This window comes from Syngnathus floridae, chromosome 9 (assembly GCF_059516105.1).
Source record: "Syngnathus floridae isolate MCC-2025c chromosome 9, RoL_Sflo_1.0, whole genome shotgun sequence".
Taxonomy (NCBI): Eukaryota; Metazoa; Chordata; class Actinopteri; order Syngnathiformes; family Syngnathidae; genus Syngnathus; species Syngnathus floridae.
Window position 1 is genome coordinate 7,224,305 of NC_142421.1, and position 14,503 is coordinate 7,238,807.

General features: G+C 37.1%; 1 protein-coding gene across 1 annotated transcript in view; it reads left to right on the forward strand.

The window, feature by feature from the left end:
• eys (EGF-like photoreceptor maintenance factor) overlaps window positions 1-14,503 on the forward strand; it is a 103,928-nt gene that overhangs the window by 23,378 nt on the left and 66,047 nt on the right. The window contains exons 13-24 of the mRNA XM_088385080.1: window positions 2,219-2,341; window positions 3,938-4,051; window positions 5,142-5,264; window positions 5,618-5,731; window positions 5,917-6,150; window positions 6,448-6,570; window positions 6,660-6,773; window positions 8,463-8,576; window positions 9,423-9,536; window positions 10,598-10,795; window positions 12,364-12,485; window positions 14,242-14,360. Of these exons, the coding sequence (XP_088241206.1) occupies window positions 2,219-2,341; window positions 3,938-4,051; window positions 5,142-5,264; window positions 5,618-5,731; window positions 5,917-6,150; window positions 6,448-6,570; window positions 6,660-6,773; window positions 8,463-8,576; window positions 9,423-9,536; window positions 10,598-10,795; window positions 12,364-12,485; window positions 14,242-14,360 (1,612 nt within the window). The remainder of the gene's footprint in view (window positions 1-2,218; window positions 2,342-3,937; window positions 4,052-5,141; window positions 5,265-5,617; window positions 5,732-5,916; window positions 6,151-6,447; window positions 6,571-6,659; window positions 6,774-8,462; window positions 8,577-9,422; window positions 9,537-10,597; window positions 10,796-12,363; window positions 12,486-14,241; window positions 14,361-14,503) is intronic.

Genomic DNA, 14,503 nt, shown 5'->3' on the forward strand with positions numbered 1-14,503 from the left:
AATGATAATCAAAGGTACAGATGTATTATTGAGGCAAGAGAAATGCTGTCTAACATATTTTGGGGAAAAAAGTTTTAAGTTCAAGTTTTAAAAAAGAGTAAGTAAAGTAATTTTAAGAATATGTTTGCTTGAGACCATATTTGGAGATCAATCATGTGAATAATTCCTCTTCTGTAACATCAAATGTAAGCTTTCCTGCACCTGGTTTTTTTTCAATACTTATCAATCACACCTTGCTTTAAACATGATTACTGTGTAGGCTAATATCTTCCATAACAAGTGTTCTAGAAAGTGTCTGTAATCAGCCCATAGCAGAAGGCTGTTTTGCATTCTTCGGTAAGCAGCTAATTTGACGACTCCTTCTGGCAATAAAATATTTAATCACCACTTGATTGCACAAGTCACATTTCTGCTTCCAGCCCTGTTTGGCATTTTGAGTCCAATGTCACGTTCAGCTATAATCAGTAGAAGTCAAAATATCGCAACATAAACCACCGCCTGACATGTTAGACACATTTAATGTTTATATGTATGATTTCTTTATTAATGTGATGTTCTTACTGGGTTGTTGTCATTTGTTCCCGTAAATACATGTTACTGGACGGTAAATGCATAACCAGCTTGAACCCTACATGGTGCCTTTTACGTCGCGTTTATGACATTAGAGACAGAGCAAATCCATCACTGTGTATTATCTGCTCATACTAATTTCCTGCATTTTCCCAGAAATTAGATTTAGACAGAAAACAGACCACCAATGTGTGAGTAAAGCTTCCATTAGTGGTTTATTACATGGACAGATTTATAGACAGGTGTTTTTAATGCGCTTATCTTTTCTTAGAAACCCAATAAAGGACGAAGAGTGGTGTTGGATCCTGTCCGGCTTGTTTGTGACTTGTCAGACCGTGTGGTCATCGTTTCCTGAGTGGTTTCAGTACATGAATTAACAAGACTGATGCTTGAATTTCTTCCTTTTATTCTTTACTACTTTTACTGTCGAGCGAAATATTTAAATGCATGCTTAAAATAAACTCACAAATTCATATTACCACCACTATTTTAATTATGTGCTAGGTAGGGTAATAAGAAGATCCTCTCATTCTAAATTTTGTCTGTTGCCCATCCAAAAAAAAATTGTATTTCAAATTGCTAAAATTCTTGTTCATAAAATACACCCCAAACGTCCAAGATTGCGTAAAAGGATCTTGATTTATTGCTTTCACATTCAATATATTTGATGCTAACACACAGGGAGATAAACAAGTCCAAAATCTCTTTAAGTGGAGGCAATAAATAACAACAGTAGCCTCAGTGGTAACATGGAGACTGATATACAGCCATCAGTGTTAATCTTCCCCACCAGCAGATGTATAGTGAGCCCCGTGGATGGTATTAAAATAGCTATTAAAATATGCTGACTTGAAGCAAGAGAGACACTAAAAGTGGAATCTCAGTGCATGTTGACCTTTAATGGACACAACCCAATGACAGCATGTCGTTTTTGTCAGGTTTAAATTTTGAGAGAGAAATTGATCGAATTGGGTGCCTACAATCGAGTTGAACTGCTTGTCAGAATGAACAGCGTGTTCCATTTGATGATCGTGACACTGGAAATGTGACATTCCTTCATGCAACATTACCTGCTTAGTGAATTTCATGCACAATTGGTTATTAATCACGTGAGTAACACTGTTGGGGGCAATAGTTGGCCATTACCTCGTCCGTTAATATATAATGTCGGGAATAAGGCTGGATAGAAGGTCAAATTATTTTGTTACAGACACCTACACAAACATGCATAGTGATTATAATGTCAGAAAAGTGAACAATCTGTTCTTTGTATATAGAGATACCAATTTATTTGGTCAAATGATTATCTCAGATTTTGTTGTTTGGAATTTAAGAAGTGTAGTGACTTTGTCTGAAACGGATAGATATTTGCTTTGGTTTCTATCAGTAGCATGCAGATGTCCATTTGGTGCTATAGATGAATGTGATCTCGATCAGTTTGGGGAGTTGGGTCACTGTCAATGAGGCGCTCAATTAACATACTGCATACACAGCAGCGAGATTGCAAAGGAAGAATCAATAATGCATGAATGTGCTAAAAGGTGTCTTTACCTTATAAAACACAGAGCCACAAACACATTGATGTGTTGCACATTTTTTTTTCCCTGTGTGCTTTGAATTTTAATTGTCAGTGCTATTATCATTGCAGGGTTCAAGGGCAAAGACTGCTCCATAGATATTGACCTCTGCTCATTTGGGATGTGCAGTGAACATACAGTATTATGCACAGAAACAAAGGATGGGCAAAATGTGTCTTGCTTATGTGAAACAGGTATGTATAGACCTTGGATTGAAATAATGCACTTTGAATATTCGTGAAAAAATTTGTTATTAAGAAAATGGCAATTTTGGACTAAAAAAATGTATTTCATCGTTTCATCGTCATTGATATTTTTTTATGTTGTACGAACATTATATGCAAATTACCACTGTCATTGTTTTATGGCTAAGTTCTCATGCCACCTGCAAATTGATTTAGTTGTTGTCTGATGAAGGGGATCACTTGTGAACTTATTTTACTCTTTCTCAACACGTGCATGTTCAGTGATCCAGCTGTATAGTTAATCAGAATACTCTTCATTTTGATAAAGTCAGATTCTTCAGGCACAACATCTCCTGAGCAATGCGGTCGAACCTGACTGAACATCCAAGCAATGTGCAGGGTTCAGCATCAAGTTTTCATGATTTGTTGCGATTCAAAATTTTAATTGCCAATGAAATAGACTTGCAACGCTGCAGTTGTATAATTTCAGTGCCAATTAGCGCAAATTAATGCTTATAGTGTTTCTGTGTGGATGTGGTAAGACAGAAAACCATTAACATACAGTGCATACATCCCTATTTATTCAAAGCTAGGAATGAAGTATGTTGCCTATCAAAAGCTCGTATTTGAGCCTTTTCTATTTGGTAGAAGTTAATGCAACCAAATCAATAACTGAGCGACTTCATTACTTCTGTTTCACGTATGCTGGGCATATGTCAAAATGAAGGAGTGTGATTGATTTCCTATGTAAATGAAAGCAACTTGCCGTGAGCTGCTGTCCCACATTTCTTCTCAAGGGCACATTCTAAAATCTTGCCTTGCCTCAGATGTTTCAGGTGGGCGAGCTTGGCATCCGTATTATCTGCTGCTTGCCATCTTAATTTGTTGCAAAAAGTGTTGCTCATATCCTCCGCTATAGACTTATGGTTTTGACTCACGCGCTTAGACTAAATAATGTTAATGCGAGGGATGTTAAAAGATGAATGAAATGAATGTTGTAACGATGTCAGCATCAGCCTGAAACATTTGAGGCTCTTGAATAACATTGCCAAATGAGGAGGTTGAACATTGTGAACATATTGCGCCACAGTATATTTATTTTCTTTTCGCATAGCAATGATAAATCACACAGAGTAAAACCTTACTATAGAATTATGACTAAGACTACTGAGTAAATGCACACTGGCATGCGTTCTCTCTCCTGTGAAATTTGTTCGCACACACACACTTGCCAAACTCTGACATGCTTCTCTTCTCTTCTCTTTGGCTGCATATAGTACTTATGTGTGTGCGCTTCTAAGAGTTTATATACGTGCTGTCATGCATAATATTCGTGTAATATGTTCCCCTTCTGAATAGACCGACTTTGATCTTCAAATGACTGGATCAGCCTCATTTAGGACGAGAAGTAACTTGCACTTATTTGACATGATTTAATAAACCAGTGACCCGGATGCGTGCAGACGTGTGTGCACATGGCAATCTTTTGGAATCAAATTCATGACTTAAGAGTCAAACGAAAATTTTTTTTTTTTTAATATTATCAGTGAAATAGGATTCCAATAACCTTTTTTTGTTGTTGTTGTTGTTGTTGACACGTTGCAGGGTTTGGAGGGTCACTGTGTGAAGTCGATCTCAACGAGTGTGAGTCAAAGCCATGCCAAAATAATGGCGTTTGTGTGGATGGCGCCAACCAGTATCACTGCTTCTGCTTAGAGGGTAACATGCAAGTAGAAGAATATGATTGTAGACGAACCCAATGTACCACTGCAGACATCCTTGAACAGTTTATATAATCTACACTGCCTGCAGATGCACAATATAACAATATACTCACGTAAATACTGCGTACAGGAAGCTCATTTAACTCTGCATAAGTGTTTTAAAATGATTTCCATGAAAATAAACATACACAATATAAACCCCAAACTTACGGAAGGAAACCAGATCTTGATTTATTCCCAAAAACAATTGTATGAATTGTTTTCACTGACATGTTTTGCATTTTGTTCGGGTCTGGTATGCAATTGACTACCTGCAACGTTAACAAACATTTGGTTTACGATTCACTAATCATCTCATCATATTCACTCATTCATTTCAAAATTGCCACTTGCACCATTACGAATAGCGTTATAAATCTCAGGTATTTTCTCAATCATTTCCAGTCCAGATGGTCTAATCTTAGAGTCATAGTTCTGATTAAACCTCCATTGCAGGTTGAGCCTGTTATGCATTTTTAATGAAGTCAGGATAATTGTCAAATTTTATGACTCGGAGAGAGGTGAAAATTCGTTCCATGGTCAGTTTGAGAAACGATGAAATGATGAGTATTTGACCTGCACCAATAGTGCTGATGGCCCAGCATTCGTCATGGCCCTCCTGTAGTTGCTGTGTGTGACAGTGCTAATGATAGTCATTTGGTAGCGTGACCATGCACTCCCGTATATATATATATATGAGGGGGATAATATCTCAGAATTGGCAGCACTCTTTTTCACATCATGCCATTAGCCATTCAGTTAAAAATTTGAAATCTGCAGAAATATTAATCATGTAGATCCATGCATAAAATAACCATCACATATGTATTTGTGTCAGTCATAAAGTAGCAATAAATATCATACTATATATATATATATATATATATATATATATATATATATATATATATATATATGTGTGTGTGTGTGTGTGTGTGTGTGTGTGTGTGTGTGTGTGTGTACATGTATCCTAAAAGAGTGGTATTTAGTGACATTTACACACAATCTTTTATATGATTTTTTTTTTCTCTTTCTCTTCATTCCAGGGTTCAAGGGGTCGAACTGCGAAATCAATCATGATGAATGTGTCCATGAGTCTTGTGGCAATAATTCCACATGTATTGACTCGGTTGCAGACTATGAGTGCCTCTGTTCGTTAGGCTTTGCCGGTGAGTTATCTTTGTCATCTTTTCAATCATTTAGGAATTCAAGAATATGATGACTGCAAAACTCCCAATCATCAGGGTGGTTGCATTATAATGCACAGAAAAATCCTTACTATTTTGAATACTATAGCACTGATTGTTTCTTGTTCAATATTTACCCTACCATAATTTATTGATTATGATAGGTCTGGTTTGGATGAATACAATAAAGTACATACAACAAAGTATTTAATATTGTATCATGGTCCAAAAAAGATAGAGTAGGCATAATCTATCATCTTTAATTGTACTCATAGTGACATTTTTTAAGGTGACTTTATTGGCATTGTTTAGACTGAAATCGAATTCATTTTTAGGTAAAAATTGCTCAGTTGCTCTCTCAGAATGTATGGATGATGTTGACTACTGCAAAAACGGAGGAACCTGTTTCCACGACAGAACTGGGGAATTACAATGCATTTGCCCACCAGGTATTTAAAATAGTATACTCAAAGGTATTTTTTGTTAAATGAACTGAGCATAATTTTTACCATAATGCAATGCACACATATCATACATTCATGTATCTGCTCTTAGTATTGCATATCTAATCTTAGTATGCATAAAAAATAAAAATAAAAAATAAAACACTGTTGCTGCATTTTCCTCCTACCAGGACACCATGGCCGTGACTGCTCCTCATCTGTAAACCAATGTGTGTCCAATCCCTGTGACCCTTATGGAACTCTCCGCTGTGAAGGTCTTGCAAATACCTACACCTGTGTTTGTCAACATGGCTTCAGCGGACCACGCTGCGAAACAGCTATCAACCACTGTGTTGATGGCCTGTGTCAATACGGATCAACGTGCTTGGACCTTTGGAGAGGCTTCAAGTGTGATTGTTTACCAGGTAGCTCCAGTACCCAGTAGGAACTTGCTTTCAAATCAACCTTCACTGTGATCAGAGCAGACCTAAAGGGGTTCATTATTTCACCGGATGTGTAATTTTATTAATGAGCAACAGCACAAAACATATTTTTGACAAGTATATGTCATTTATTAGGAGTGCTTACTACACTTGCTTACTACACTATAAATGTAAAACGTACAATATCTCAAGGTACATAGTGAGTTATACATTTGTTTCTGAGAGAGTATACCGTCTTCTCAAATTGAGATTTCCAGACACTTTTTCCTCTCTCTGCAGGTTTGACCGGTCGTTATTGTGAGCTGAACATGAATGATTGTGAGGGACAGCCATGTGGTGCCTTGGGTATTTGTAAAGACAATCTCGGTGGCTACTCTTGTTTCTGTGCACCGGGGTTTATTGGTATGTAAAGCTATTCTTTGTCACTTTGTCTGACATTTCTTGATTGACTACAGCAATTTGTCCTCGTTGTTCCCTTTTATGTTTCATAGGCAATAACTGTGAGATAGAAGTAAATGAATGCGTCAGCCAGCCTTGTAGAAATGGTGGTTCCTGCATTGATGGTGTCACATCTTTCAGCTGCCTGTGCCCTCTTGGTTTCAGAGGTAGTGCACTTTGGAATTTTCTCTAGGCGGGGTGATGTGATCTTTGTGTGTGTCATTATTCTTATTATTATCGTGAGGATAAGAAATTTGTAAAATTGATTATTATTATTATTGCTATAACTAGTATCATTAATATTATGGTTGTAATAGAATTTATGAAAAGCATTTCTTTTACATTTTTGATTTACACTTGTTGACACTTTTACAAAGCTTTTGTAGCGTTTAAATATACATTACAGCAAAAAATACAAGTGCAATAATAGAATGCACTGGGTCTCCAGATGATAGTTTAAACATTGCTCTTTATTAACTTATTCACTAGCAACCGTTGTTTAAACACAACTCAACACAAAGTCGCATCTAATTTTTATTGATCTTTCAAGACCCACAAAATTTTGCGTTCAAAAGAAAGCATAGACATAGCTGTTACAACAGAAAAAGTTTGTTTCCAGCGTTCTCCATTCTTCAGGAATAAGTTTCAGCAAAAAGGAAGCAAAAAAAAAACGAAAGACCCTTGACACTATATGCCGATTCCCAGTCCTGATAAAAATGTGTGGGTTGTATCGGGAAGTGAATCGCAAGTGACTCACTGTAGTGACTCTGAAATAGACAAATAGAAAGTCACTTTTTTTCTATTTATAGCTATTGGACGTCTACTCTGAAAGAATTATGGGAAAAATCCATCTTATTTTCCAAATACCATGCTATTTTGTTTCATAAAAAGGGGCCATATGAGTGAATGTCAAGGTGGCTCGAAGGTCACGTCAGTCATGGTATGCACTCACAGTAAATTCGGCAATACCTGATTCCATTAGTATTCAATCTCAGTTTGACAAGTTGACCTACACAAACTGTTAAAAAGGTTCTCTATTAAATCACCTGTAAATTAACCAGTAAATCTAATTGCCGCCCGATGATGCCAACGTAGGAAAGTCACAGCGCACTAATTGTCCTTATGGTTTCACATTTCATGCAACTGAAGTCTGCAGTGAGATTTCCTGCTGGACCAAAATGAGTCGATCAACCATTTAAATGATGGCATACTCCCTGTCGCTAATGGGCCACATAATCTCTTAATGGGATGAAGAAGAGCTAGGTCACTTAGTGGGCTTTTGGACAAGAAGTGTTTTGACATGTAAACTATGAAGTTGTAATTCCTTATTGGTTGTTAAGACTGGCATGCCATCATTCTGTTCAATGTGACCTTAAGACTGTGCCACAGTCATAAAACTAAGTCAATGTTTGACGAGTCGTGAATAGGATAAGTGAACAAATATTTCTTGTATTGACCACAACTTTTTGCATGCATCACATCAGCAGACATGGATATGGAAGTTGATATTAAGAGAGCAGGAGGTTTATGGGGTTTTGTGTGTGCCCAAATTATTTTAAAACATTTAGTGATTTCGACATCCAATGACTTTGGCAAATGTCCCAAAAAATGTTTTTCATTTATTTCACAAAAATGTCTTGAGGAAATAATCAGTATAATCTATTACTTGAAACCAATTACTGTGAAGAGGGGATTCAAGGTTCAACCAGCCTTCACATTTAATATTCTACGCTGCATTCTAGAGCTTAGCTATGCTTAACGCCAACTTACATTCATCGGAGATAAAGGACAGTGAAAACGAGTGTGGAACTTAAAAAAAGACCCCGTTTCAATTCTCATAAATGTTATTTTTTCAGGCAGCTACTGTGAAGTCAATGTAGATGAGTGTGCATCGTCACCCTGCCTGAACAACGCCACTTGTGTTAACCGCATGCATGGTTATGGATGCGTGTGTGCATCTGGCTTTACAGGTTAGTCGTTACAGTTGTAGTTTTTTTTTTGACAGGGAATTTTTCTTCAAGATAAACACTTATTCTATACTTAACAAATGAAATTAATTTAGCACTTATCAATCTTGAAGCAGAATAAACATCAAGCAAGCAAGCAAAGTTGGTGAGTAATTATTTTCCAACATGTGGTGCTGTGATACCCTCTGCGAAAAAGAACAGAAATGAATAACGAATCACTGAAATAGTTTTTATTGTGAAAAATCAAACACAGCATCTGTATTTGAACTATTTTCCTCTAATAAATCCCACAGAGGACGATTTACTGTTCACTTTGAACAATGGAATATTGGGATCAAAGCCAAGTTGGGAATAATAGCTGCAACAAAATTTGTTGAGAAGAACTTTTCATTTAGAAATAGTTAAGTTATATATTGAAATCCTTGTCTTTACTGTGGGGGGTTTATTTGTTAGTTCATACCCTACCATGCTGGAGAATTTTGTAGAAACTCTGTGAGCTATTATTAATGTATTATTAATGGTTGACTTCCAACTTATTCAACATAAACACAGTGTTGTTTTTTTGTGGAAATCAATGTCAATCTTGTAAACAATACAAGCTTACATAATGAATAACAGCAATTAATCCTAAACTGCTGCATGTTGTGCTTTCTTGTTCTAGTTGGCTCGTATTCACTGACTTTATGGATTTGTCCATGTCTCTATCAAACAGTTTCTAGTTATAATGATTATAATAATTACATATACTATATAATCAATAGGTTTGATTTATTCAGCACCTGGCATTGCATTTTTCAAAGTTATGTACAGTATATACATGTGATTTTTTTATTATGTATTTTTTTGAAGGGACACTTTGTGAACTTCACATTGATGAGTGTATTTCATCACCCTGTAAGAATGGAGCCACATGCATTGACCAGCCCGGTAATTACTTCTGCCAGTGTCTGTCTCCTTTTAAAGGTAATGAACACTAGGGAAATGGGGACACCCCCCCCCACCCCTCAAAAAAAAAAAAAATCTAATTAAATTCACATACTATTGTTTTCACCTGTGTGACCTCGCTTCATATCATACACAATCCACAAAATGCATACATCTTTATTTCTTAACAGACGTCAAAGCATAAACACATGATTTATGGCGTCTTACATTTGCTCATCAACTAAATGTGATGTTCAAGTGTCATTGTATAGTGATATGATTGCATAAACAATCCTGGTGCTGTAGGCTAATGTATGATGATAAAAGTAGGTCAAGCATTAAATAGATTATAAAGAGCAATGAGGCTAAACTGTTACTACAAAATCAGTGATACTCAGCATTATTGCAACTGTTAGTTCTGTTTTATTTTGTTATTTGCGGTAGCAATAGTAAAAGATAAATCAATTTCTTAGTTTCCCCTATGTTGTTAATTACCTACCAAAGGTCAAACTGGCTGTTTTGGTCCTAAATATTAGATTAAATTAGACATATGGTGACAGCTATATTGACTGCTTGATGATTTTCATTTAAGAATCCATCCATCTCTTTTCTGAACCGCTTCTTGATCAAATTAGATTGTCACCACAATTGGTCCTACGCTTGGGTCATATTTAAATTACTTATCTTCATCAAGCAATTCACCGTTAGTTCCTTACGGTTAAGGTACTATAATTAAAGGAGGGCATTTCATTAATGCACATTAATATCCTGGAGTCTAATTCCAACCACATCTCTTCCATTACAGCCTCATAAATCTTTAATTGCTTCCATTTGACCATCAACTGAGCAAGGAAACACAAACAAAAAGCAACATTATTCAGAGATGTGGGTGAATTTAAATACTTAGAAAAAGTAGATTACTGCAGTTTTAGTGGAATGGTGACAGACCTTTGGTCATTGTCTGTCTTCAGCCATTTACTTTCTCTGAAGGCACTTGAGTTCAAGGGATCAGACAATATGGGTTGATTCCTTTCAATTCCCAGTCCTGCTATTTGATTCTATTTTCAAGAAGGTTGGATGCTCCTGTGTATTCACCCTAGGTCCGAATTGTGACTTGTTACCCTGTGAGGCCAGCAATCCCTGTGAGAATGGAGCCTTGTGTGTGGAAGAGTTGGATGAGGACCATTACCCTTTGGGCTTCCGGTGCCGCTGTCGCAGAGGATTCACGGGCCCTCGCTGTGAAATCAACATGGATGAGTGCAGCTCAAACCCCTGTGTCAATGGGTTTTGCTACGATGGTAAAAAAAAAAAAAAGTTAATTAACATATAATGTGTGACATTTTACAGTTGTGTCACTGAAGCTAGTAAGGATGTAATGGCAATGGGATGATGCCATCTGATAGAATAATCTAGGACAATCTGCAAGCCTTATTTGCCTCTCATAAAATGAAATCAGTGTTGCTTGAATTTGTATAATTGAGTATAAATGTTGAGCAATTTAGAGTATGTATTCAAAGATGTCACATTATCTATGACTTCATGCTTAGCCCTAGGATGTACATGTCAAATGTACATCACAACAATTTATTGCAGCAAGGAAGCAATTCTGGACCACATGAAGCAATTGTGGACTTATATTTGTACACTTCTACAGAGATCCAACTTGAGACTTTCTCAAATAATTGCATTTCCAATTCTGATTTTCTTAATGGATTTTCTATTTAATACAGTGCTTGAAGTGATTGAGTGAGGTTTAAGGATTATAGGAAATTATAAGGAAATTACACATTCATCAAGCTTTAAACAAGATCTAGTGGTCCCTGTTGAATTCCCACCTATTGTGATAAACGTGTTTAACAAGAAATTAGTGTGCTGTAATCATTTTATTATGGGCAGCAAGGTGGCATCACACAGTCAAGAGTTCTGGGTATGAAGCCTGTGATGCAATGACTCACTTCATTGTGTTACCGTCCGCATCAGCCAGATGTCTGGACTAATCTTGATTGCGGTCAGCTAGTTCACTGCAGGTCAGTTACGCTGAGCCTCGTGGACCCACTGGCCCGGCGCTCAACACCAGCCAACCCCATCCCTGGGGAGTGCAACGTAGAGCCATATTGGCTAAGATGAGTAATGCTGCTGCCACCCAAGACCAAAAGCATTTAATGAGAGTAATAGTGGCTACGCACACCAAGACAGAGTGACAGCATAGATTACGTGGTAAATCTTTGGGATAATGAAGAATCCTGGGACCCCGACTGGGGAAGTAATAAATTCACTCGTGAAAGAAGCTCAATTACCTCTGTCACTGGCTAACTGTGCATCAATGTTGGGCCGCAGAGACAGAGTGATGCATCCCTTGTCATTAGTGAGTAAAGAAGTGGAAACACATTCTAAACTATGGAATATTTCACAAAGTGGTGTAAGAAATTGGCACATTTTGTAATGTGAAAAAAAAGTGTTCTCCTCTTTTGCTTGGCTTCACCTGAACTGGGAACTCTGATAGTGAGAAAACAAATGACAAGCCTTCAGGACATTTATTGAACAAAAGGAGGTATAAGTGAAAAGAGGGATAAGGGTAAAAAAAGAAAGGCCAGTGGCCAGACAGATTAATTTAAAGATGCTTACCGTGTCGGAGGACCCTGTCAGACTGATACATTGATTGCTGATGTGTCATCGTAGATCCAGCAAGCTGCACTGGTAGGACAATCCATTCATTTTAACAGTCATTAAAAGAATGGCTCCGCACTGAGAAATTGTTGGTGATGTTAACAATTAGCTGCATAGAAATGGAGTGCTACCTACTGAGAGCGGTGACTAGTAATTGATGATGCAAGGAGATGTAAGTAAACTGCTGATTTTGTTTCAGTTGTAGATGGATTTTACTGCCTTTGCAGTCCTGGCTATGCCGGCCTGCAATGTGAGAAAGACATTGACGACTGCGTTAACAATCTGTGCAGTGGCAATTCAATATGTAAAGATCTCCATCTGGTAAGTCGACAGATTTTTTTTTTTTATATATGCCAGTTTAATGGAGTGATGCAATGGACTTTGAAAGGGCCTTAAAATGGAAATGTGTCCTATTAATCACTGCAGTTGGTAATCGCCATTACATATGGACTCAAGTAGTTCACGTAAGGTATCACTGATTGCCTGATGACCGTTATGCTTTTACTGAATAGTGGCATGTGTGCTGTAGTAAAATATACTCAGCTGTCTGATATCATTATTAGTTTCGTATCTGAAGGGAGAGAAAATGTAGTCCATGTGTCAGGACCATCAGCGTTTTTTAGTCAGTACTGGCAGACTGTCTTCGTCTTATTGCGGGATTTATTCACCATCTGAGTGAATCAATTTGCAACCTAAGAGCACCATAGGAATATGAGATGAGCGAAGCAACCATCATACATCATACATTTCCTTTACACGGCAAAATAACCTAACAAACTGTCACTAGCACCTACTTTTCATTCAATGGCTTTAGCTACAAATACAAAACTGGGCGCTGTTTGAAGCTTCGAAGCAACAAGTAATTAATAGATTGTTTGATTACATCTGCCATTTTGACAAAACAGGTTATGAGTGATAAATTAATTTCACTAAATTTCATGTAGATGAGTAACATCAAATAAAATAATAAAAAATATTAAAATATGCAATAAAATATGCAAAACAAAAAAAAACCCATCAAACCTCTGAAGCAATCGACATGTTATAGTCACCGAGTTGTATATCTTTTTTTGTTTTTTTTTGTTATTGTTGTTCTTTACACCGGCAGCTGAAAACTGGCAGTGCCTCTGCTGGTTGCAGAAAAGAAGTCTGCTGGAACAGAATCCAGCTCTTATCATCCGTACTATCAACTATTTTCTACACTGGAACATTTTATTGGATGGAATGTGTTATTTTTTTCTGGTCTATCCGTAAACTCATTATGAAAACTTTTTTCAACACAGTCTTGTTTACAGCCTAGCCATCGCTCTCTTTGAATCCAGTGTCCTATGGAGCTTATTTTGGAAAATTGCTGTCCCTGAAGGTGACTTAGCAGCAAAAATGAGATTATGTTCTATTGCCAGGGGTAAAGAATCCGAATATCCTCAAGGTATCTAATTTATCATGAGATGACTGTACCCAACATCCCCCTGCACCCACCGGGGATATCAGGAACATTTTAACTGCACACCACATAGCATATACGTACATTACTGATTAGCATACCTTCAACCTGCAGCATCCAGGACCTGTAGGCAAAACAGCAGCACTGACAAATGATGAAAAATTATTCATTGTGCAGATTGTGATGATGAAATAACAGACACATAGACAGAGACAATAAAATTAACAGAGGAAGAAACTAGATATATTTTTTTAATGTTCCCTGCAAAATATGTAGATCAAGCTGTGTGCTTGATGGAAGTTGCCATATCCCTTGAATGACACAAGCTGAAAACAAGCTTTCATTTCATCCACAGGGTGGGCGGGAAGAGAAATGCATATGCAGTGATGCCAAATGAATATGAATATAAATAATAATATGACAAGGGTGCCTCTTCTACTGTTCGCATATTCCCAAAAGGAATGCATTTTTGATGTGAGTGGGGGATTGTAGTATATACTGCATCCGAGAATGTTTTATGCCAGCAGTTGTATGTTAAAATGGAACAAAGTGTATTAAGCAATCCTAACAGATGTAAGCTGCTCTGTCAGCCCTTTTCCTCTGTAATCAAGTTTTGTTGTTGTCTTCATGCAGAGTTACGAATGTGTATGTCACTCTGGCTGGGAGGGCAAGTACTGCCAACAAGAAATTGTTCAATGTTTGTCACAGCCCTGCAAAAACAACGCTACCTGCACTGGAGTCAACGGCTACAAGTGGGTGCATGCATTAGCATCATAAAAAAAAAAAAAAAGCACACAGATAAAATAATGCCTTTTTATTGGCAAAGGACATAATGAACTGAACATGCAGGCAGGTACAACCAGTGAGTCGATAACTGACTCACAGCATGAATTAT